This window comes from Panulirus ornatus, chromosome 52, assembly GCF_036320965.1.
Source record: "Panulirus ornatus isolate Po-2019 chromosome 52, ASM3632096v1, whole genome shotgun sequence".
NCBI lineage: Eukaryota > Metazoa > Arthropoda > Malacostraca > Decapoda > Palinuridae > Panulirus > Panulirus ornatus.
The window spans coordinates 10,870,209-10,893,828 of NC_092275.1; the positions used below are offsets into that span (position 1 = coordinate 10,870,209).

Genomic DNA, 23,620 nt, shown 5'->3' on the forward strand with positions numbered 1-23,620 from the left:
TTTAGCATTTGAACCTTCTCAGAACAAATCATTATTCATATCCAGTTTTCTTCTGTACATTTTTCAATGGCCTTACACCAGTATGTGTAACACATTTCATTTACGAATTCCAAGAACACAAATATTTAAGAGATAAGAGAATGAACTTCAATTATTGGAATATGGTAACTTGAAACTTCTGCCAGCAAAATGTGTTATACAGCAGAGGTTTCCAACTCTGGGATCACAATCCAAGTACATTCATTAAGCATTTTTCTTGGAGTTGTAAAGCTGTCAAAACATGTTTGTTCTATTGTTAAGATACAAGCTCTGTTAATATCATAATATACAATGTACATCATATGTCCTGGTTCATGCCATACATGTTCAGTTCCCATTACCACTAATAATAGTCAAAGGAGCATCTGATGAGCTGCTGACAGTATTGAAATAAGCATGCTGAGACTGTAAACTTTTGCATATACATGTATAATGACTGAAGCAATGCTGGAGTCCTCACGCCTTTACCATCTGCATATATGTGACAACCTTCTTGTCTCTTTATAATCAAATTAAAACCAATTAGTAGACATGCCAGAAATAATTACTATTATGCAGTACCAAAATATCACCATAAATTGAAAAATTGGAACAGGATTCAAAAAACAGTACTGCCCATCTCATGACAATTCTTGTGTTAACTGTATCAAATTAAAAGTTTTTTATTGGTAGGGTACAAGGCAATGTATATTTTGATAATGTATATGTAATTTCATTGTTCAGTAAGTATATTCAATGTATGTATGGATCATGGTAAAGTGCCTAAGGATTGCAGGAAAGCATGTAGAGTGTCAATGTATAAAAGCAAAGGGGATACAAGTTTGTTGAGTACACCTGGAAAATTGTATGGGAGGGTAATGATTAATAGAGTAAAAACATGTGCAGAGCATCAGACTGAGGAGGAGCAGTATGGTTTCAGAAGTGTCAGAGGATGTGTGGATCAGGTGTTTGCTTTGATGAATGTATGTGAAAAATGCTTAGATTTGTATATTTGTATATTGCATTCATGGATCTGGAGAGGGAATATGGTGGGGTTGATAGAGATGCTTCATGTATGGTATTAAGTATATATAGTATGGGGGTAAGCTACTAGAAGCAGTAGGAACCTTTATCAAGGGTGCAAGGCATTTGTACGAGTAGGAAGAGAGGAGAGTGATTGGTTCCCAGTGAAGGCCAATCTACAGCAAGGGTTGCATACTTTGTTTATGGAAGGGGTGGTGAAAGAGGCAAATGCAAGAGTCTTGGAGAGAGGGACAAGCACTAACTCTGCTGAGGATGAGAGGACCTGGAAAATGAGTCCTTTGTTGTTGGTAGCTGATTTGAATGAAAAACTGCAGAAATTGGTGACCAAGCTTGCAATAGTGTGTGAAAGGAGAAACTTTAGAGTAAATGTGAATAAAAGTAAGGTTATTAGGTTCAGCATGGTTAAGGGACAAGTTACTTGGGATTTGAGTTTGAATGGAGAAAAATTGGAGGAAGTGAAGTGCTTTACATATTTGGGAGTGGACTTAGCAGTGAATGGAAGCATGGAAGAGGAAGTCAAAGGATGGGGAGGGGGCAAAGGTTCTGGGTGAGATGAAGAATGTGTGGAAAGAGATAACATCATTTTGGAGAGCAAAAACGGGTATGTTTGAAGGAACAGTAGTTCCAACAATATTATGGGTTGTGAGGTATGATAAATATGTGGAAAGAAAGAACATTAGCTTGGAGAGCAAAAATAGTTATATTTCAAGGAATAGTAGTTCCAATAATATCATGGAGTTGTGAGGCATGGGCTATAGATAGGGTTGTGCAAGGAGGGTGGATGTATTGGAAAAGAAATGTTTGAGGACATGTGGTGTAAGGTGGATTGATTGAGTAGGCAATAAAATGGTTAAAGAAGTGCACTAATAAAAAGTGTGGTTGAGTGAGCAGAAGATAGTGTGTTGAAACAGGGTGAACATACAGAGAGAATGAGCGAGGAAATGTTGACAAAGAAAATATACATGTCAGAAATGGAAGGTAAAAGGAGAAGTGGGAGACACCAAAATGGAGATGTAAGGATGGAGTGAAAAATATTTTCAGCAATCGGAGCCTGAACACGTAGGAGGTTGTCAGGCACGTAAAAGAGAGACTTTTGGATGTTAATGTGCTGGAGGGATGTCTGATCACTATCTTGTGAAGGTGAGGGTGAAGATTTGTGGAGGTTTTCAAAAAAGAAGAGAGAATGTTGGGGAGAAGAGAGTGGTGAGAGTAAGTAAGCTTGGAAAGGAGACTTGTGACAGGGAGTAAGAGGAAATTGAAAGTAGAATGGCAAAAGATGAGAGCAAATGATGTGAGAGGAGTGGATGAGGAATGGGATGCATTTAGAGAAGCAGTGATCCCTTGCACAAAAGATTCATGTGGCATGAGAAAGGTGGGAGGTGGGCAGGTTAGAAAAGGAAGTGAGTGGTGGGATGAAGAAGTAAAGGTATTAGTGAAAGAGAAAAGAGAGGCATTTGGATGATACTTGCAATGAAGGAGTGCAAATAACTGGGAGACATACAAAAGAAAGTGGCAGGAGGTCAAGAGATAGGTGTAAGGGTAGTAAAAGAGGGCAAATGAGAGTTGGGGTGAGAGAGTATTATCAAATCTTAGGGAAAATAAAAAGATGCTTTGGAAGGAAGTAAAGAATGTGCATACGACAAGAGAACAAATGGGAACATCAGTGAGGGAGCAAGTGGGGAAGCAATAACAGGTAATGTTTGTTGAATGTTTCAGATGATAAAGTAGCAGATATAGGGTGTTTTGGTCAAGGTGGTGTGCAAAGTGAGAGGGTCAGGAAGAATGGTCTGGTAAAGAGAGAAGAGGTAGTGAAAGCTTTGCAAAAGATGAAAGCCGGCAAGGCATCGGGTTTGGATGGTACTGCAATAGAATTTATTAAAAAAGGGGGTGCCTGTGTTGTTAATTGGTTGGTAAGGATATTCATTGTATGTATGGACCATGGTGAAGTGTGGAGGATTGGCAGAATGCATGCATAGTGCCACTGTGCAAAGGCAAAGGGGATAAAGGCGAGTATTCAAATTACATAGGCATAAGATTGTTGAGTATTTCTGAGAAATTATATGAGAGGGTATTGACTGAGAGGGTAAAGGCATGTATAGAGCATCATACTGGGGAAGAGCAGTGTGGTTTCAGAAGTGGTAGAGGAAGTGTGGATCAGGTGTTTTGCTTTAAAGAATGCATGTGAGAAATACATAGAAAAACAGATGGATTTGTATGTGGCATTTATGGATCTGGAAAAGGCATATGATAGGTTTGATAGAGATGCTTTGTGGAAGGTTTTAAGAGTATATGGTGTGGGAGGTGAGTTGCTAGAAGCACTGAAAAGTTTTTACCAAGGATGTAAGGAATGTGTATGAGTAGGAAGAGAGGAGAGTGACTGGTTCCCAGTGAATGTCAGTTTATGTCAAGGGGTGCGTGATGTCCCCATGGTTGTTAAATTCTTTATGGATGGGGCGGTTAGGGAAGTGAATCCAAGAGCTTTCTAAAAGGAGAAACAGAAGAAGGAGTCAAGCGGGGAGTGCTCATCCTCCTCGAAGGCTCAGATTGGGGTGTCTAAATGTTTGTGGATGTAACCAAGATGAGAAAAAAGGAGAGATAGGTAGTATGTTTGAGGAAAGGAACCTGGATGTTTTGGCTCTGAGTGAAACGAAGCTCAAGGGTAAAGGGGAAGAGTGGTTTCGGAATGTCTTGGGAGTAAAGTCAGGGGTTAGTCAGAGGACAAGAGCAAGGGAAGGAGTAGCATTACTCCTGAAACAGGAGTGGTGGGAGTATGTGATAGAGTGTAAGAAAGTAAACTCTAGATTGATATGGGTAAAACTGAAAGTTGAGGGAGAGAGATGGGTGATTATTGGTGCATATGCACCTGGGCATGAGAAGAAAGATCATGAGAGGCAAGTGTTTTGGGAGCAGCTGAATGAGTGTGTTAATGGTTTTGATGCAAGAGACTGGGTTATAGTGATGGGTGATTTGAATGCAAAGGTGAGTAATGTGGCAGTTGAGGGAATAATTGGTATACATGGGGTGTTCAGTGTTGTAAATGGAAATGGTGAAGAGCTTGTAGATTTATGTGCTGAAAAAGGACTGGTGATTGGGAATACCTGGTTTAAAAAGAGAGATATACATAAGTATACATATGTAAGTAGGAGAGATGGCCAGAGAGCGTTATTGGATTATGTGTTAATTGATAGGTGCACGAAAGAGAGACTTTTGGATGTTAATGTGCTGAGAGGTGCAACTGGAGGGATGTCTGATCATTATCTTGTGGAGGCGAAGGTGAAGATATGTAGAGGTTTTCAGAAAAGAAGAGAGAATGTTGGGGTGAAGAGAGTGGTGAGAGTAAGTGAGCTTGAGAAGGAGACTTGTGTAAGAAAGTACCAGGAGACCCTGACTACAGAATGGAAAAAGGTGAGAACAAAGGATGTAAGGGGAGTGGGGGAGGAATGGGATGTATTTAGGGAAGCAGTGATGACTTGTAAAAAAGATGCTTGTAGCATGAGAAGCGTGGGAGGTGGGCAGATTAGAAAGGGTAGTGAGTGGTGGGATGAAAAAGTAAGATTATTAGTGAAAGAGAAGAGAGGGGCATTTGGACAATTTTTGCAGAGAAATAATGCAAATGAGTGGGAGATGTATAAAAGAAAGAGGCAGGAGGTCAAGAGAAAGATGCAAGAGGTGAAAAAGAGGGCAAATGAGAGTTGGGGTGAGAGAGTATCATTATATTTTAGGGAGAATAAAAAGATGTTTTGGAAGGAGGTAAATAAAGAGCGTAAGACAAGGGAACAAATGGGAACTTCAGTGAAGGGGGCTAATGGGGAGGTGATGACAAGTAGTGGTGATGTGAGAAGGAGATGGAGTGAGTATTTTGAAGGTTTGTTGAATGTCTTTGATGACAGAGTGGCATATATAGGGTGTTTTGGTCGAGGTAGTGTGCAAAGTGAGAGGGTTAGGGAAAATTATTTGGTAAACAGAGAAGAGGTAGTAAAAGCTTTGCGGAAGATGAAAGCCGGCAAGGCAGCAGGTTTGGATGGTATTGCAGTGGAATTTATTAAAAAAGGGGGTGACTGTATTGTTGACTGGTTGGTAAGGTTATTTAATGTATGTATGATTCATGGTGAAGTGCCTGAGGATTGGCGAAATGCTTGTATATTACCATTCTACAAAGGCAAAGGGATAAGAGTGAGTGCTCAAATTACAGAGGTATAAGTTTGTTGAGTATTCCTGGTAAATTATATGGGAGGGTATTGATTGAGAGGGTGAAGGCATGTACAGAGCATCAGATTGGGGAAGAGCGGTGTGGTTTCAGAAGTGGTAGAGGATGTGTGGATCAGGTGTTTGCTTTGAAGAATGTATGCGAGAAATACTTAGAAAAGCAAATGGATTTGTATGTAGCATTTATGGATCTGGAGAAGGCATATGATACGAGTTGATAAAGATGCTCTGTGGAAGGTATTAAGAATATATGGTGTGGTAGGCAAGTTGTTAGAAGCAGTGAAAAGTTTTTAGCGAGGATGTAAGGCATGTGTACGTGTAGGAAGAGAGGAAAGTGATTGGTTCTCAGTGAATGTAGGTTTGCGGCAGGGGTGTGTGATGTCTCCATGGTTGTTTAATTTGTTTATGGATGGGGTTGTTAGGGAGGTGAATGCAAGAGTTTTGGAAAGAGGGGCAAGTATGAAGTCTGTTGTGGATGAGAGAGCTTGGGAAGTGAGTCAGTTGTTGTTCACTGATGATACAGCACTGGTGGCTGATTCATGTGAGAAACTGCAGAAGCTGGTGACTGAGTTTGGTAAAGTGTGTGAAAGAAGAAAGTTAAGAGTAAATGTGAATAAGAGCAAGGTTATTAGGTACAGTAGGGTTGAGGGTCAAGTCAATTGGGAGGTAAGTTTCAATGGAGAAAAACTGAAGGAAGTAAAGTGTTTTAGATATCTGGGAGTGGATCTGGCAGCGGATGGAACCATGGAAGCGGAAGTGGATCATAGGATGGGGGAGGGGGTGAAAATCCTGGGAGCCTTGAAGAATGTGTGGAAGTCGAGAACATTATCTCAGAAAGCAAAAATGGGTATGTTTGAAGGAATAGTGGTTCCAACAATTTTGTATGGTTGCGAGGCATGGGCTATGGATAGAGTTGTGCGCAGGAGGGTGGATGTGCTGGAAATGAGATGTTTGAGGACAATATGTGGTGTGAGGTGGTTTGACCGAGTAAGTAACGTAAGGGTAAGAGAGATGTGTTGTAATAAAAAGTGTGTGGTTGAGAGAGCAGAAGCGGGTGTTTTGAAATCGAGTAAGTAATAATAGGGTAAGAGAGATGTGTAGCAATAAAAAGAGTGTGGCTGAGAGAGCAGAAGCGGGTGTTTTGAAATGGAGAGAATGAGTGAAGAAAGATTGACCAAGAGGATATATGTGTCAGAGGTGGAGGGAACGAGGTGAAGTGGGAGACCAAATTGGAAGTGGAAAAATGGAGTGAAAAAGATTTTGAGTGATCGAGGCCTGAACATGCAGGAGGGTGAAAGGCATGCAAGGAATAGAGTGAATTGGAACGATGTAGTATACCGGGTCGACGTGCTGTCAGTGGATTGAACCAGGGCATGTGAAGCGTCTGGGGTAAACCATGGAAAGTTCTGTGGGGCCTGGATGTGGAAAGGGAGCTGTGGTTTCGGTGCATTATTACATGACAGCTAAAGAGACTGAGTGTGAACGAATGTGGCCTTTGTTGTCTTTTCCTAGCGCTACCTTGCGCACAGGAGGGGGTAGGGGGTTGTTATTTCAAGTGTGGCGGGATACCGATGGGAATGAATAATCAGACAGTATGAATTATGTACATGTGTATATATGTATATGTCTGTGTGTATATATATGTATACATTGAGATGTATAGGTATGTATACTTGCGTGTGTGGACGTGTATGTACATACATGTGCATGTGGGTGGGTTGGGCCATTCTTTTGTCTGTTTCCTTACACTACCTCGCTAATGCGGGATTACAGCGACAATGCAAAATAAATAACTATATATATATTCTACAGATTCTATCAGATTGGGGAAGAGCAGTGTGGTTTCAGAAGTGGTAGAGGAAGTGTGGATCAGTGTGTTTGCTTTAAAGAATGCATGTGAGAAATACATAGAAAAACAGATGGATTTGTATGTGGCATTTATGGATCTGGAAAAGGCATATGATAGGTTTGATAGAGATGCTTTGTGGAAGGTTTTAAGAGTATATGGTGTGGGAGGTGAGTTGATAGAAGCACTGAAAAGTTTTTACCAAGGATGTAAGGAATGTGTATGAGTAGAAGAGAGGAGAGTGACTGGTTCCCAGTGAATGTCAGTTTATGTCAAGGGGTGCGTGATGTCCCCATGGTTGTTAAATTCTTTATGGGATGGGCGGTTAGGGAAGTGAATCCAAGAGCTTTCTAAAAGGAGAAACAGAGAGAAGGAGTCAAGCGGGGAGTGCTCATCCTCCTCGAAGGCTCAGATTGGGGTGTCTAAATGTTTGTGGGATGTAACCAAGATGAGAAAAAAGGAGAGATAGGTAGTATGTTTGAGGAAAGGAACCTGGATGTTTTGGCTCTGAGTGAAACGAAGCTCAAGGGTAAAGAGGAAGAGTGGTTTAAGAATGTTTTGGGGGTAAAGCCAGGGGTTGGTGAGAAGACAAGAGCAAGGGAAGGAGTAGCACTACTCCTGAAACATGAGTGATGCGAGTATGTGATGGAGTGTAAGAAAGTAAACTCTAGATTGATATGGGTAAAACTGAAAGTTGAGGGAGAGAGATGGGTGATTATTGGTGCATATGCACCTGGGCATGAGAAGAAAGATCATGAGAGGCAAGTGTTTTGGGAGCAGCTGAATGAGTGTGTTAATGGTTTTGATGCAAGAGACTGGGTTATAGTGATGGGTGATTTGAATGCAAAGGTGAGTAATGTGGCAGTTGAGGGGTAATATGGTATACATGGGGTGTTCAGTGTTGTAAATGGAAATGGTGAAGAGCTTGTAGATTTATGTGCTGAAAAAGGACTGGTGATTGGGAATACTGGTTTAAAAAGAGAGATATACAAAAGTATACATATGTAAGTAGGAGAGATGGCCAGAGAGCGTTATTGGATTATGTGTTAATTGATAGGTGCACGAAAGAGAGACTTTTGGATGTTAATGTGCTGAGAGGTTGCAACTGGAGGGATGTCTGATCACTATCTTGTGAAGGTGAGGGTGAAGATTTGTGGAGGTTTTCAAAAAAGAAGAGAGAATGTTGGGGTGAAGAGAGTGGTGAGAGTAAGTGAGCTTGAGAAGGAGACTTGTGTAAGAAAGTACCAGGCAACCCGGCACTACAGAATGGAAAAAGGTGAGAACAAAGGATGTAAGGGGAGTGGGGGAGGAATGGGATGTATTTAGGGAAGCAAGTGCTGACCTGGTAAACAAAGAAGGCTGCAGCATGAGAAGCGTGGGAGGTGGGCAGATTAGAAAGGGTAGTGAGTGGTGGGGTGAAAAAGTAAGATTATTAGTGAAAGAGAAGAGAGGGGCATTTGGACAATTTTTGCAGAGAAATAATGCAAATGAGTGGGAGATGTATAAAAGAAAGAGGCAGGAGGTCAAGAGAAAGATGCAAGAGGTGAAAAAGAGGGCAAATGAGAGTTGGGGTGAGAGAGTATCATTATATTTTAGGGAGAATAAAAAGATGTTTTGGAAGGAGGTAAATAAAGAGCGTAAGACAAGGGAACAAATGGGAACTTCAGTGAAGGGGGCTAATGGGGAGGTGATGACAAGTAGTGGTGATGTGAGAAGGAGATGGAGTGAGTATTTTGAAGGTTTGTTGAATGTCTTGATGACAGCAGTCTCGGCATATATAGACCGCGGCTTTTTGTGTCGAGGCTAGTGTCAAAGCGGAGAGGGTTAGGCCAGCACACCTATTTGGTAAACATCAGGAAGGGGAGGTAGGTAAAAGGGTTGGGCGGACGGCTGGCGGTTGGGCAGGGAGGCCGGCAAGGCAGCAGTTTGGGATGGATTGCAGTGGAATTTATTAAAAAAGGGGTGACTGTATTGTTGACTGGTTGGTAAGGTTATTTAATGTATGTATGATTCATGGTGAAGTGCCTGAGGATTGGCGAAATGCTTGTATATTACCATTCTACAAAGGCAAAGGGATAAGAGTGAGTGCTCAAATTACAGAGGTATAAGTTTGTTGAGTATTCCTGGTAAATTATATGGGAGGTATTGATTGAGAGGGTGAAGGCATGTACAGAGCATCAGATTGGGGAAGAGCGGTGTGGTTTCAGAAGTGGTAGAGGAAGTGTGGATCAGGTGTTGCTTTGAAGAATGTATGCGAGAAATACTTAGAAAAGCAAATGGATTTGTATGTAGCATTTATGATCTGGAGAAGGCATATGATACGAGTTGATAAAGATGCTCTGTGGAAGGTATTAAGAATATATGGTTTGGTAGGCAAGTTGTTAGAAGCAGTGAAAAGTTTTTTATCGAGGATGTAAGGCATGTGTACGTGTAGGAAGAGAGGAAAGTGATTGGTTCTCAGTGAATGTAGGTTTGCGGCAGGGGTGTGTGATGTCTCCATGGTTGTTTAATTTGTTTATGGATGGGGTTGTTAGGGAGGTGAATGCAAGAGTTTTGGAAAGAGGGGCAAGTATGAAGTCTGTTGTGGATGAGAGAGCTTGGGAAGTGAGTCAGTTGTTGTTCGCTGATGATACAGCACTGGTGGCTGATTCATGTGAGAAATGCAGAAGCTGGTGACTGAGTTTGGTAAGTGTGTGAAAGAGAAAGTTAAGAGTAAATGTGAATAAGAGCAAGGTTATTAGGTACAGTAGGGTTGAGGTCAAGTCAATTGGGAGGTGAGTTTGAATGGAGAAAAACTGAAGGAAGTAAAGTGTTTTAGATATCTGGGAGTGGATCTGGCAGCGGATGGAACCATGGAAGCGGAAGTGGATCATAGGATGGGGGAGGGGGTGAAAATCCTGGAGCCTTGAAGAATGTGTGGAAGTCGAGAACATTATCTCAGAAAGCAAAAATGGGTATGTTTGAAGGAATAGTGGTTCCAACAATTTTGTATGGTTGCGAGGCATGGGCTATGGATAGAGTGGTGCGCAGGAGGATGGATGTGCTGGAAATGAGATGTTTGAGGACAATATGTGGTGTGAGGTGGTCTGATTCGAGTAATAACGTAAGGTTAATGCGATGCTGTTGTATCAAAAAGGTTGCGGGTTGAGAGAGCAGAAGCGGGTGTTTTGAAATCGAGTAAGTAATAATAGGGTAAGAGAGATGTGTGAGCAATAAAAGAGTGTGGCTGAGAGAGCAGAAGCGGGTGTTTTGAAATGGAGAGAATGAGTGAAGAAAGATTGACCAAGAGGATATATGTGTCAGAGGTGGAGGGAACGAGGTGAAGTGGGAGACCAAATTGGAGGTGGAAAGATGGAGTGAAAAAGATTTTGTGTGATCGGGGCCTGAACATGCAGGAGGGTGAAGGCATGCAAGGAATAGAGTGAATTGGAGCGATGTGGTATACCGGGGTTGACGTGCTGTCAGTGGATTGAATCAGGCATGTGAAGCGTCTGGGGTAAACCATGGAAAGTTCTGTGGGGCCTGGATGTGGAAAGGGAGCTGTGGTTTCGGTGCATTATTACATGACAGCTAAAGAGACTGAGTGTGAACGAATGTGGCCTTTGTTGTCTTTTCCTAGCGCTACCTTGCGCACAGGAGGGGGTAGGGGGTTGTTATTTCAAGTGTGGCGGTGATACGGATGGAATGAATAATCAGACAGTATGAATTATGTACATGTGTATATATGTATATGTCTGTGTGTATATATATGTATACATTGAGATGTATAGGTATGTATACTTGCGTGTGTGGACGTATGTATATACATGTGTATGGGGGGGGGTTGGGCCATTCTTTTGTCTGTTTCCTTACACTACCTCGCTAATGCGGGATTACAGCGACAATGCAAAATAAATAACTATATATATATTCTACAGATTCTATCAGATTGGGGAAGAGCAGTGTGGTTTCAGAAGTGGTAGAGGATGTGTGGATCAGGTGTTTGCTTTGAAGAATGTATGTGAGAAATACTTAGAAAAGCAAATGGATTTGTATGTAGCATTTATGGATCTGGAGAAGGCATACGATAGAGTTGATAGAGATGCTCTGTGGAAGGTATTAAGAATATATGGTGTGGGAGGCAAGTTGTTAGAAGCAGTGAAAAGTTTTTTATCGAGGATGTAAGGCATGTGTACGTGTAGGAAGAGAGGAAAGTGATTGGTTCTCAGTGAATGTAGGTTTGCGGCAGGGGTGTGTGATGTCTCCATGGTTGTTTAATTTGTTTATGGATGGGGTTGTTAGGGAGGTGAATGCAAGAGTTTTGGAAAGAGGGGCAAGTATGAAGTCTGTTGTGGATGAGAGAGCTTGGGAAGTGAGTCAGTTGTTGTTCGCTGATGATACAGCACTGGTGGCTGATTCATGTGAGAAACTGCAGAAGCTGGTGACTGAGTTTGGTAAAGTGTGTGAAAGAAGAAAGTTAAGAGTAAATGTGAATAAGAGCAAGGTTATTAGGTACAGTAGGGTTGAGGGTCAAGTCAATTGGGAGGTAAGTTTCAATGGAGAAAAACTGAAGGAAGTAAAGTGTTTTAGATATCTGGGAGTGGATCTGGCAGCGGATGGAACCATGGAAGCGGAAGTGGATCATAGGATGGGGGAGGGGGTGAAAATCCTGGGAGCCTTGAAGAATGTGTGGAAGTTGAGAACATTATCTCAGAAAGCAAAAATGGGTATGTTTGAAGGAATAGTGGTTCCAACAATTTTGTATGGTTGCGAGGCATGGGCTATGGATAGAGTTGTGCGCAGGAGGGTGGATGTGCTGGAAATGAGATGTTTGAGGACAATATGTGGTGTGAGGTGGTTTGATCGAGTAAGTAACGTAAGGGTAAGAGAGATGTGTTGTAATAAAAAGTGTGTGGTTGAGAGAGCAGAAGCGGGTGTTTTGAAATCGAGTAAGTAATAATAGGGTAAGAGAGATGTGTAGCAATAAAAAGAGTGTGGCTGAGAGAGCAGAAGCGGGTGTTTTGAAATGGAGAGAATGAGTGAAGAAAGATTGACCTAGAGGATATATGTGTCAGAGGTGGAGGGAACGAGGTGAAGTGGGAGACCAAATTGGAAGTGGAAAAATGGAGTGAAAAAGATTTTGAGTGATCGAGGCCTGAACATGCAGGAGGGTGAAAGGCATGCAAGGAATAGAGTGAATTGGAACGATGTAGTATACCGGGTCGACGTGCTGTCAGTGGATTGAACCAGGGCATGTGAAGCGTCTGGGGTAAACCATGGAAAGTTCTGTGGGGCCTGGATGTGGAAAGGGAGCTGTGGTTTCGGTGCATTATTACATGACAGCTAAAGAGACTGAGTGTGAACGAATGTGGCCTTTGTTGTCTTTTCCTAGCGCTACCTTGCGCACAGGAGGGGGTAGGGGGTTGTTATTTCAAGTGTGGCGGGGTACCGATGGGAATGAATAATCAGACAGTATGAATTATGTACATGTGTATATATGTATATGTCTGTGTGTATATATATGTATACATTGAGATGTATAGGTATGTATACTTGCGTGTGTGGACGTGTATGTACATACATGTGCATGTGGGTGGGTTGGGCCATTCTTTTGTCTGTTTCCTTACACTACCTCGCTAATGCGGGATACAGCGACAATGCAAAATAAATAACTATATATATATATTCTACAGATTCTATCAGATTGGGGAAGAGCAGTGTGGTTTCAGAAGTGGTAGAGGATGTGTGGATCAGGTGTTTGCTTTGAAGAATGTATGTGAGAAATACTTAGAAAAGCAAATGGATTTGTATGTAGCATTTATGGATCTGGAGAAGGCATACGATAGAGTTGATAGAGATGCTCTGTGGAAGGTATTAAGAATATATGGTGTGGGAGGCAAGTTGTTAGAAGCAGTGAAAAGTTTTTATCGAGGATGTAAGGCATGTGTACATGTAGGAAGAGAGGAAAGTGATTGGTTCTCAGTGAATGTAGGTTTGCGGCAGGGGTGTGTGATGTCTCCATGGTTGTTTAATTTGTTTATGGATGGGGTTGTTAGGGAGGTGAATGCAAGAGTTTTGGAAAGAGGGGCAAGTATGAAGTCTGTTGGGGATGAGAGAGCTTGGGAAGTGAGTCAGTTGTTGTTCGCTGATGATACAGCGCTGGTGGCTGATTCATGTGAGAAACTGCAGAAGCTGGTGACTGAGTTTGGAAAAGTGTGTGGAAGAAGAAAGTTAAGAGTAAATGTGAATAAGAGCAAGGTTATTAGGTACAGTAGGGTTGAGGGTCAAGTCAATTGGGAGGTGAGTTTGAATGGAGAAAAACTGGAGGAAGTGAAGTGTTTTAGATATCTGGGAGTGGATGGAACCATGGAAGCGGAAGTGGATCATAGGATGGGGGAGGGGGTGAAAATCCTGGGAGCCTTGAAGAATGTGTGGAAGTCGAGAACATTATCTCGGAAAGCAAAAATGGGTATGTTTGAAGGAATAGTGGTTCCAACAATGTTGTATGGTTGCGAGGCGTGGGCTATGGATAGAGTGGTGCGCAGGAGGATGGATGTGCTGGAAATGAGATGTTTGAGGACAATGTGTGGTGTGAGGTGGTTTGATCGAGTGAGTAACGTAAGGGTAAGAGAGATGTGTGGAAATAAAAAGAGCGTGGTTGAGAGAGCAGAAGAGGGTGTTTTGAAGTGGTTTGGGCACATGGAGAGGATGAGTGAGGAAAGATTGACCAAGAGGATATATGTGTCGGAGGTGGAGGGAACAAGGAGAAGAGGGAGACCAAATTGGAGGTGGAAAGATGGAGTGAAAAAGATTTTGTGTGATCGGGGCCTGAACATGCAGGAGGGTGAAAGGAGGGCAAGGAATAGAGTGAATTGGAGCGATGTGGTATACCGGGGTTGACGTGCTGTCAGTGGATTGAATCAGGGCATGTGAAGCGTCTGGGGTAAACCATGGAAAGCTGTGTAGGTATGTATATTTGCGTGTGTGGACGTATGTATATACATGTGTATGGGGGGGGGTTGGGCCATTTCTTTCGTCTGTTTCCTTGCGCTACCTCGCAAACGCGGGAGACAGCAACAAAGTATAAAAAAAAAAAAAAAAAATATATTCTAACTTTCTAAAAGGGGGAAACAGAACAAGGAGTCATGCGGGGAGTGTTCATCCTCCTCGAAGGCTCAGATTAGGGTGTCTAAATAAGTGTGGATGTAACCAAGATGAGAAAAAAGGAGAAATTGGTAGTATGCTTGAGGGAAGGAAACTGGAAGTTTTGGCTATGAGTGAAACAAAGCTCAAGGGTAAAGAGGAAGAGTGGTTTAAGAATGTTTTGGGGGTAAAGCCAGGGGTTGGTGAGAAGACAAGAGCAAGGGAAGGAGTAGCACTACTCCTGAAACATGAGTGATGCGAGTATGTGATGGAGTGTAAGAAAGTAAACTCTAGATTGATATGGGTAAAACTGAAAGTGGATGGAGAGAGATAGGTGATTATTGGTGCCTATGTACCTGGGCATAAGAAAGACCATGTGAGGCAAGTGTTTTGGGAGCAGCCAAGTGGGTGTGTTAGTACTTTTGATGCATGAGACCAGGTTATAGTGATGGGTGATTTGAATGCAAAGGTGAGTAATGTAGCAGTTGAGGGAATAATTGGTGTACATGGGGTATTCAGTGTTATAAAAAAAAAAAAAGAAGGAACAGAGGGGGCCAGGTGAGGATATTCCAAAAAAGGCCCAGTCCTCTGTTCTTAACGCTACCTCGCTAATGCGGGAAATGGCGAATAGTTTAAAAGAAAGAAGAAAGTTAATTAATAGGTGCATGAAAGAGAGACTTTTGGATGTTTATGTGCTGAGAGGTGCAACTGGAGGTATGTCTGATCATTATCTTGTGGAGGCAAATTTGAAGATTTGTCGAGGTTTTCAGAAAAAAAGAGAGAATGTTTGGGTGAAGAGAGTGGTGGGAGTAAGTGAGCTTGGGAAGGAGACTTGTGTGAAGAAGTACCATGAGAGTGCAGAATGGAAAAAGGTGAGAGTAAAGGACGTTAGGGGAGTGGGGGAGGAATGGGATGTATTTAGGGAAGCAGTGATGGCATGTGCAAAAGATGCTTGTGGCACGAGAAGCATGGGAGGTGGGGCAGATTAAAATGGCAGGATGAAGAAGTAAGATTAGTGAAAGAGGAGAGAGAGGTATTTGGACGATTTTTGCAGGGAACTAATGCAAATGACTGGGATATGTATAAAAGAAAGAGGCAAGAGGTCAAGAGAAAGGTGCAAGAGGTGAAAAAGAGGGCAAATGAGAGTTGGGGTGAGAGAGTATCATTGAATTCTAAGGAGAACAAAAAGATGTTTAGGAAGGAGGTAAATAAAGTGAGTAAGACAAGAGAACAAATGGGAACATTGGTGAAGGGGGCTAATGGGGAGGTAATTACAAATAGTGGTAATGTGAAAAGATGGGGTGAGAATTTTGAAGGTTTGTTAAATGTGTTAGATGATAGAGTGGAAATATGTTAGATGACAGAGTGGCAGATATAGGTTGTTTTGGTTGAGGTGGTGTGCAAAGAGAGGGGGGTTAGGGAGAATAATTATTGGGTAAATATATACACAGTACAAAATTTATACTGTATGACCTTATTCATTCCCATCACCACCCAGCCACACATGAAATGACAACCCTCCCCCAAAATGTGCGCGAGGTAGCGCTAGGAAAAGACACAAAGACTACATTTGTTCACACTCAGTCTCTAGCTGTCATGTATAATGCACCGGAACCACAGCTCCCTTTCCACATCCAGGCCCCACAAAACTTTCCATGGTTTACCCCAGAAGCTTCACATGCCCTGATTCAATCCATTGACAGCACGTCGACCCCGGTATACCACATCGATCCAAGTCACTCTATTCCTTGCACTCCTTTCACCCTCCTGCATGTTCAGGCCCCGATCACTCAAAATCTTTTTTACTACATCTTTCCACCTCCAATTTGGTCTCCCACTTCTCCTTGTTTCCTCCACCTCTAACACATATATCCTCTTGGTCAATCTTTCCTCACTTATTCTCTCTCAATCACACTCTTTTTACCACCACACATCTCTCTTACCCTTTCATTACTTAATCAAACCACCTCACACCACATATTGTCCTCAAACATCTAATTTTCAGCACATCCACCCTCCTCCGCACAACTCTATCTATAGCCCACGCCTCACAACTATATAACATTGTTGGAACCACTATTCCTTCAAACATACCCATTTTTGCTTTCCAAGATAACGTCCTCAACTTTCACACATTTTTCAACGCTCCTAGAACTTTTGCCCCCTCACCCACCCTATGATTCATTTCTGCTTCCATGGTTCCATTCGCTGCCAACTCCACTACCAGATATCTAAAACGCTTCACTTCCTCCAGTTTTTCTCCATTCAAACTTACCTCCCAACTGACTTGTCATTCAACCCTTCTGTACCTAATAACCTTGCTCTTATTCACATTTACTCTCAGCTTTCTCCTTTCACACACTTTACAAAACTCAGACACCAGTTTCTGCAGTTTCTCATCTGAATCAGCCACCAGCGCTGTATCATCAGTGAACAACAACTGACTCACTTCCCAAGCTCTCTCATCCACAACAGACCGCATACTTGCCCCTCTTTCCGAAACTCTTACATTCACCCCCCAAACAACCCTATCCATAAACAAATTAAACAACCATGGAGACATCATACACCCTTGCCGCAAACCAACATTCACCATCCATAAACAAATTAAACAACCATGGAGACATCATACACCCTTGCCGCAAACCAACATTCACTGAGAACCAATCACTTTCCTCTCTTCCTACACATACACATGCCTTACATCCTTGATAAAAACTTTTCATTGCTTCTAACAACTTGCATCCCACACCATATATTTTTAATACCTTCCACAGAGCATCTGTATCAACTCTATCATATGCCTTCTCCAGATTCATAAATGCTACATACAAATCCATTTGCTTTTCTAAGTATTTCTCCCATACATTCTTCAAAGCAAACACCTGATCCACACATCCTCTACTACTTCACAAACCACACTGCTCTTCCCTAATCTGATGCTCTGTACATGCCTTCACCCTCTCAATCAATACCCTCCCATATAATTTCCTAGGAATACTCAACAAACTTATACCTCTGTAATTTGAGCACTAACTTTTATTCCCTTTGCCTTTGTACAATGGTACTATGCAAGCATTCCGCCAATCCTCAGGCAACTCACCATGAGTCATACATACATTACATAACCTAACAACCAGTTAACAATACAGTCACACCATTTTAATAAATTCCACTGCAATACCATCCAAACCCCCTGCCTTGCCAAATTTCATCTTCCGCAAAGCTTTTACTACCTCTTCTCTGTTTACCAAATCATTCTCCCTAACCCTCACACTTTGCGCACCACCTTGACCAAAACACCCTACATCTGCCACACTATCATCAAACACATTCAACAAGCCTTCAAAATACTCACTCCATCTCCTCCTCACATCACCACTACTTGCTATCACCTCCTCATTAGCCCCCTTCACTGATGTGTCCATTTGTTCCATTGTCTTACACACTTTATTTACCTCCTTCCTAAACATCTTTTTATTCTCCCTAAAATTTAATGATACTCTCTCACCCAAACTCTCATTTGCCCTCTTTTTTACCTGTTGCACTTTTCTCTTGACCTCCTGCCTCTTTCTTTCATACATCTCCCCGTCATTTGCATTATTTCCCTGCAAAAATTGCCCAAATGCCTCTCTCTTCTCTTTCACTAATAATCTTACTTCACCCCACCACTCACTACCCTTTCTAATCTGCCCACCTCCCATGCTTCTCATGCCTCAAGCATCTTTTGCGCAAGCCATCACTGCTTCCCTAAATACATCCCATTCCTCCCTCACTCCCCTTACCTCCTTTGTTCTCACCTTTTTCCATTCTGCACTCAATCTCTCCTGTTACTTCTTCACACAAGTCTCCTTTCCAAGCTCACTTACTCTAACCACTCTCTTCACCCTAATATTTTCTCATCTTTTCTGAAAACTCTAGAAATCTTCACCTTCACCTCCAAAAGATAATGATCAGACATCCTTCCAGTTGCCCCTCTCAGCACATTAACATCCAAAAGTCTCTCTTTCACACACCTATCAATCAACACGTAATCCAATAATATTCTGTGGCCATCTCTCCTATTTACATATGTACACTTATGTATATCTCTTAACCTAGGTATTCCCAATCACCAGTCCTTTTTCAGCACACAAATCTACAAGCTCTTCACCATTCACATTTATAACACTGAACACCACATATACCCTCAACTGCTACATTATTCACCTGTGCATTCAAATCACCGATCACTATAAACCAGTCTCGAGCATTAAAGCTGCTAACACACTCACTCAGCTGCTCCTGAAACACTTACCTCTCATGATCTTTCTTCTCATGACCAGTTGCATCTGTTTCCTGGAGCTATGTTGCTAACATGGGAAACAGTGATCAGGTATAATAACAATATGATGATAAACATGTATATTTAGCTAACCTCAAGATGCACTGCTCTCTTCAGTTGTATTGATCTGTTTTCTATATTCAGTAATCCTAATTCCCTTAGTTACTCATGCTGACTGGTTTCAGCAAACACATTATCTTGAATGAAATGTTTTATTTTAGGGTGGAGTCACAATAACTTTGGAGAAGTTGAAATGGGTCATCAGAGAAAAGGTTGAGCACCACTGTTCTACAATAAGATTAGTGTGTCATGATAAAAACTGTTCAGTTTAATGAAAAAATGTATGGTTAGTTACTATTCACATTGGATAATGTGGGAAAGTTTAAGCACCCAAATATCAGGTTGTCTATTCTGAATGAAGCTGGGTAAAGAGCAACTCCTTGCATATCACTATTTACATGGTTTTTTTCTTTACAGTGGCCAGCATGGTATGGGCAAAAGTAAACCCCAATCATGGCCACACTGGATGAAAAGTAAGATAGGTATGAGTGGAAGGGTACAGCAATATTAATTTAAAGTCCTGAAATATCAGTAGACCCAACTTTTAAAGGTGGAAATGTCATAGGAAAAAATAAAGGCAGAACAGAATTCCAGTTTTGGTGTACAAAGAAAGGAGGAGGTATCATATGCTCGACCCTTGCATGACTAGTTTCCTTAAACATACTATGGGAAGCAAAAGGCAAACATGTGCTATAGATCCAGGTTTTATCATTATCTTCACCAGTGCTAATTGTAAGAACTTATTAGGAATACTTAGAGATGCAGTTCTAGATCACTTGGAACTTTACGCATTGATGATAATCACCAACATAGCTTTTTGAAGTTCGCTAGTTATAGAGAATATACTGCCCTTCCCACCCCTTTGAGGTTATTTCAGGAGGGAACAGGCATCAGACATTAGCTAGACAAGCAGATATGGAAACAAGCTTTAGATGAAGGATATGATGTTGGTTATTTTTCTGCACTCTCAAAATGCCTCACCAATGATTGCAAAACCTAAAGGCTAATGGGATTAAAGGTAGAATACCCAAATGGACTACAGCCTTCCTCCCTGACCCAAAATGAATGTTCGTCTGGGAGATAGCTCCCTGAGTGAGCCACAGTTATTTGTGGTATCCCAAGGCCCTGTGTCACTTGTCCTCTTCTAATCGTCATGTATTTATGACCCCCAGAAAGCATCTTAATGAAGATGCTTACTTTTGAAACCAGGCTATTCATAAGAGTCAAGAGGAGTCAGGGAAGAGTCCTAATTTCTCCTATCTAAAATTATTTGAAAATCCCACAGAAATTGTCCAATGAGTGACTGCTAGGATACAATTTTGGAAAATGCAAAAGGATGCATGGTAATGAGAGTCACAAACCTACAATGGCCCATAAAGATGATTCACTGCATATATTGATGGAATTAAGAGAAGAGAAAGATTTGGGTATGCAGATTAGGGGTGATCTAAAACCAAGCCTACAATGTGCAAAAGCTGCATCCAAGGCTATGAATGTCTTAAGAGAGATCAGTACATCTTTTACATATGTAAAATGTAAATCATGATCCTATATGAAACTTTTTTCAAACCAAACATGGAGTATTGTGCCCAGGCTTGGAACCTATATCATACTAAAGATGTGCAGTTCTTCAAGCATAGGCAGTGGCTAAAAAGTTAAGTTCCTAGCATTAGGTAGACTTTCTACTTTGACAGGCTCTGCCATCTGAAGCTATTGCCACTTTCAAAGACAAGAGAGAAAGGTGAACTGATCAAAGCTTTTCAAACCCTAAGAGGTTGGAGAATGTGAATAAGGATTCAATTTTCAAGCCAAGCATCACACAATCACTCAGAGGTCACTGTCTTAAACTGTATGAAAAAGACACCAAGACAAGCCACCATAGTTACATGTGAGAGGGATAAAACTCTTTCCCCATGTTAGGTCAATAATGGTGCTACAGTCAGTGCTTTGAAGTCAACCCTGGATAAGCAATGGTGCTAATCAGGATATAGACACCAAATAAGACTAAAATTCACTCCATTAATCTGTGTGTGGTATTATCATTCTCCAGGACACCTTTCATGGAGGGGTCCTAGGGATATAACCCCAGGACTGCTTATCCAGGGGCTCATGCAGTTTCAAGGCTGCACAACACTCAGCAGCAGGGACAGGATGGACTCCTTTGAAGCGACTTTACTCTCTTTCATCAATTGAACAATAATACAGCTTTGCAAAAGGTGAATTTTCACCCAGTGTAACCTCAAGCAGTCTGGTCACACCAGTCTAGGTCTCAGAGGCTGGGACACACACACCTTAGCTCATGACAAAAGTGGTCAGAAATTATATCCTCTTACCAATTCAACAAACCCATATTGTGCAAGGCTTCAACAGTGATCTACCACTATTCATAAATGAGAGCAATTAAAACACCCATTCCTGCTAACATACACGCAGTTAAACAAATCAAAAAATTAAAAAGCCATGAAAATTGATCACAAAAATACTTCAAATCTTTAATTATTGCATATGACATCAGCTTTGCAATAATGAAGGCAGACAAATTATTACAATATATCATCACATATATACTATAAAGCAAAAAATCAAAGCATCAGAAGTGATCAGATATGGAAATTGTCAGTTAAGTCCACAAATATATTAGCTACAAATATTAAGCAACTTTGCTCTGCAATGCTATCATAGTGTTTAGAGAAAATAATATCTGCTGCAGAGCATGACTTCAAGCATTAGATATGCTTGAATTATATTAAGAAATAAAGAATATAAAATGAGGTGATAGTTCTGAGGGTTATAATAAATATATGTAAAATTCTGGGGTTACTGTAAAGTAGAATATCAACAAAGCATACAAATATTTCATCAAGTAACATAACTTATGGCTTGAATATACCAAATCATATTTTGTGCTTGGCTATTGCATGGTCACTGTGTCATGTTTGTTGTCATCTGGTACCAGTTTTGCAAAGTTCAATCCGGGAAGTCAATAGCATATTTAATAAAATATTCAAAATTAGACAACTCTTCACTATTAAGGAAATTAGATGTGGTTTTAATAGAGTTGGTCGATTTCAACAAGCATATTACCTACTTTATCTCCATATTTTCCCAGATACACTACTAATGCCTTTACAAATATAATTCAAAATGACACTCCAAATCATGCTCCAAAAATGTTTTTATATTTTCTCTATACTGTTACTTCAGGACAAAGTCACTCTTCAAAGCTAATAGTAATGAAAACCTAAGCTAGCAGCAATTATACCAATCACTGAAAACCTAAGCTAGTTGCAGTTTTACCAGTAATTTTATTGCAACAATTTCTTCCATTTTTCAAACAAAAGATATCTAAAAATGATGTAATTCTCATATCTTAACTTAAGGATATAAAAAAATCAGTGACAATCAGTTTTCGACTGAAAAGTTCATTCTTATTGTGATAACCTGTTGTAACAGTACAGACTCAACACACCTTTGGAGGTGCATAAAATTCAAGCATATGTCCTGCTGCTACTTTAACCAATGCCATGCGACACTTAAGCCAGTGTGGCCGACCCTCCTGAGTATCTCCAGCCAAAAGATGCACAGTTCCTTCCCGTATGCATTCCACTGCGACCTTCACTGTCCGAGCCTTGTGCCTTTCATTCTTCGACTGCTTATCATGGTGGGGAGAGAGTTCTACTTCATCTGAATGTTGTTTTAAAAATATTTTTCCCTTTTTAAGCCCCTTAAAAGACAGCCTCCTAAAGAAGGGCTTGTGGGACACTTTAGGAGACGGAGATTCACCGCCCTCATCACTAGCAGCCGCCTCAAGTATATCGTCAGCCGAGGCAGATCTGGTGTTAGCCACACTGCCAATGCCATTTCGGACCTTCACACCATTTGGAGGATTCAGTAGTGCCTGTTCTAAGTGAGCTGGGAAAAGCTCCGCAAACTTCTGCGACAACTCTTTGTGTTCTAAATCCCTGAATTGGGCTTGCAGTGCCACGAAAACTCTCCAAGCCTTAACAAAATCTGCAGCAGCTATTCTAGCCTGCTTGTCACAGAACTCCTCCCAGTCATTTCTCCGGTTCTCGGCTTCCGAGTCTACAGCAGCAGCCATGGTGTGACTTTGTCATTGCCTTTTTGTAGCGTCAGCTGGGTATAAGATCTTTAGGCCGTAGATCTGATACCATCCTGTAAGTGTACTGACTTAAGTCTCCATCTTAGTGCGATGATCAGAGTTGTTTACATGCCAAAACACCAAACGAGATCTTGTATAAATAACATGCTAATAATTCATAATTCAAGAATAATAGTTGGACTTGATCATTTTGCATTTATCCTGATTATTTATTTGAAATATTTAAAATGAAAAGTATACTATTTAATGGACAATTATAGATTAAGGCAAAGAAAAACCTACCTTTGACTAAGTCCTCAGCAACATTCACTTGTAGCGGGAAAAGCAAAATTAGTCTTCATTATTCTTGCATCTTACTTTCAATCAGTGCCCTTCTACGGTTAATAGTAATCATTAGATTATCATTTGCATTTAATTCATATTTCCACGTTAAAATTTTGCTGGGGTAGGTAATTCATGAATTCTTTCTGGAAAATGTCACATGTATGTAAATTTTTATTGATATACAGGTAACTGATAAACACAGAATACTAACGTAACAAAGTATATATATATATATATATATATATATATATATATATATATATATATATATATATATATATATATATATATATATATATATTTTCTTTTCAAACTATTCGCCATTTCCCGCATTAGCGAGGTAGCATTAAGAACAGAGGCCTGGGCCTTTGAGGGAATACCCACACCTGGCCCAATTCTCTGTTCCTTCTTTTGGAAAATTAAAAAAAAAAAAAAATGAGAGGGGAGGATTTCCAGCCCCCCGCTCCTCCCCTTTTAGTCGCCTTCTACGACACGCAGGGAATACGTGGGAAGTATTCTTTCTCCCCTATATATATTAAGTAAATATTCGACATGA

General features: G+C 41.0%; 1 protein-coding gene across 1 annotated transcript in view; it reads right to left on the bottom strand.

The window, feature by feature from the left end:
* The window catches only part of Lnk (SH2B adapter-like protein Lnk), a 224,133-nt gene extending 201,289 nt beyond the window's left edge, over window positions 1-22,844 (bottom strand). Inside the window, exon 1 of the mRNA XM_071692150.1 lies at window positions 22,090-22,844. Within this exon, the coding sequence (XP_071548251.1) occupies window positions 22,090-22,719 (630 nt within the window). The 5' untranslated portion in view covers window positions 22,720-22,844. The remainder of the gene's footprint in view (window positions 1-22,089) is intronic.
* Window positions 22,845-23,620: the final 776 nt, after the last annotated feature.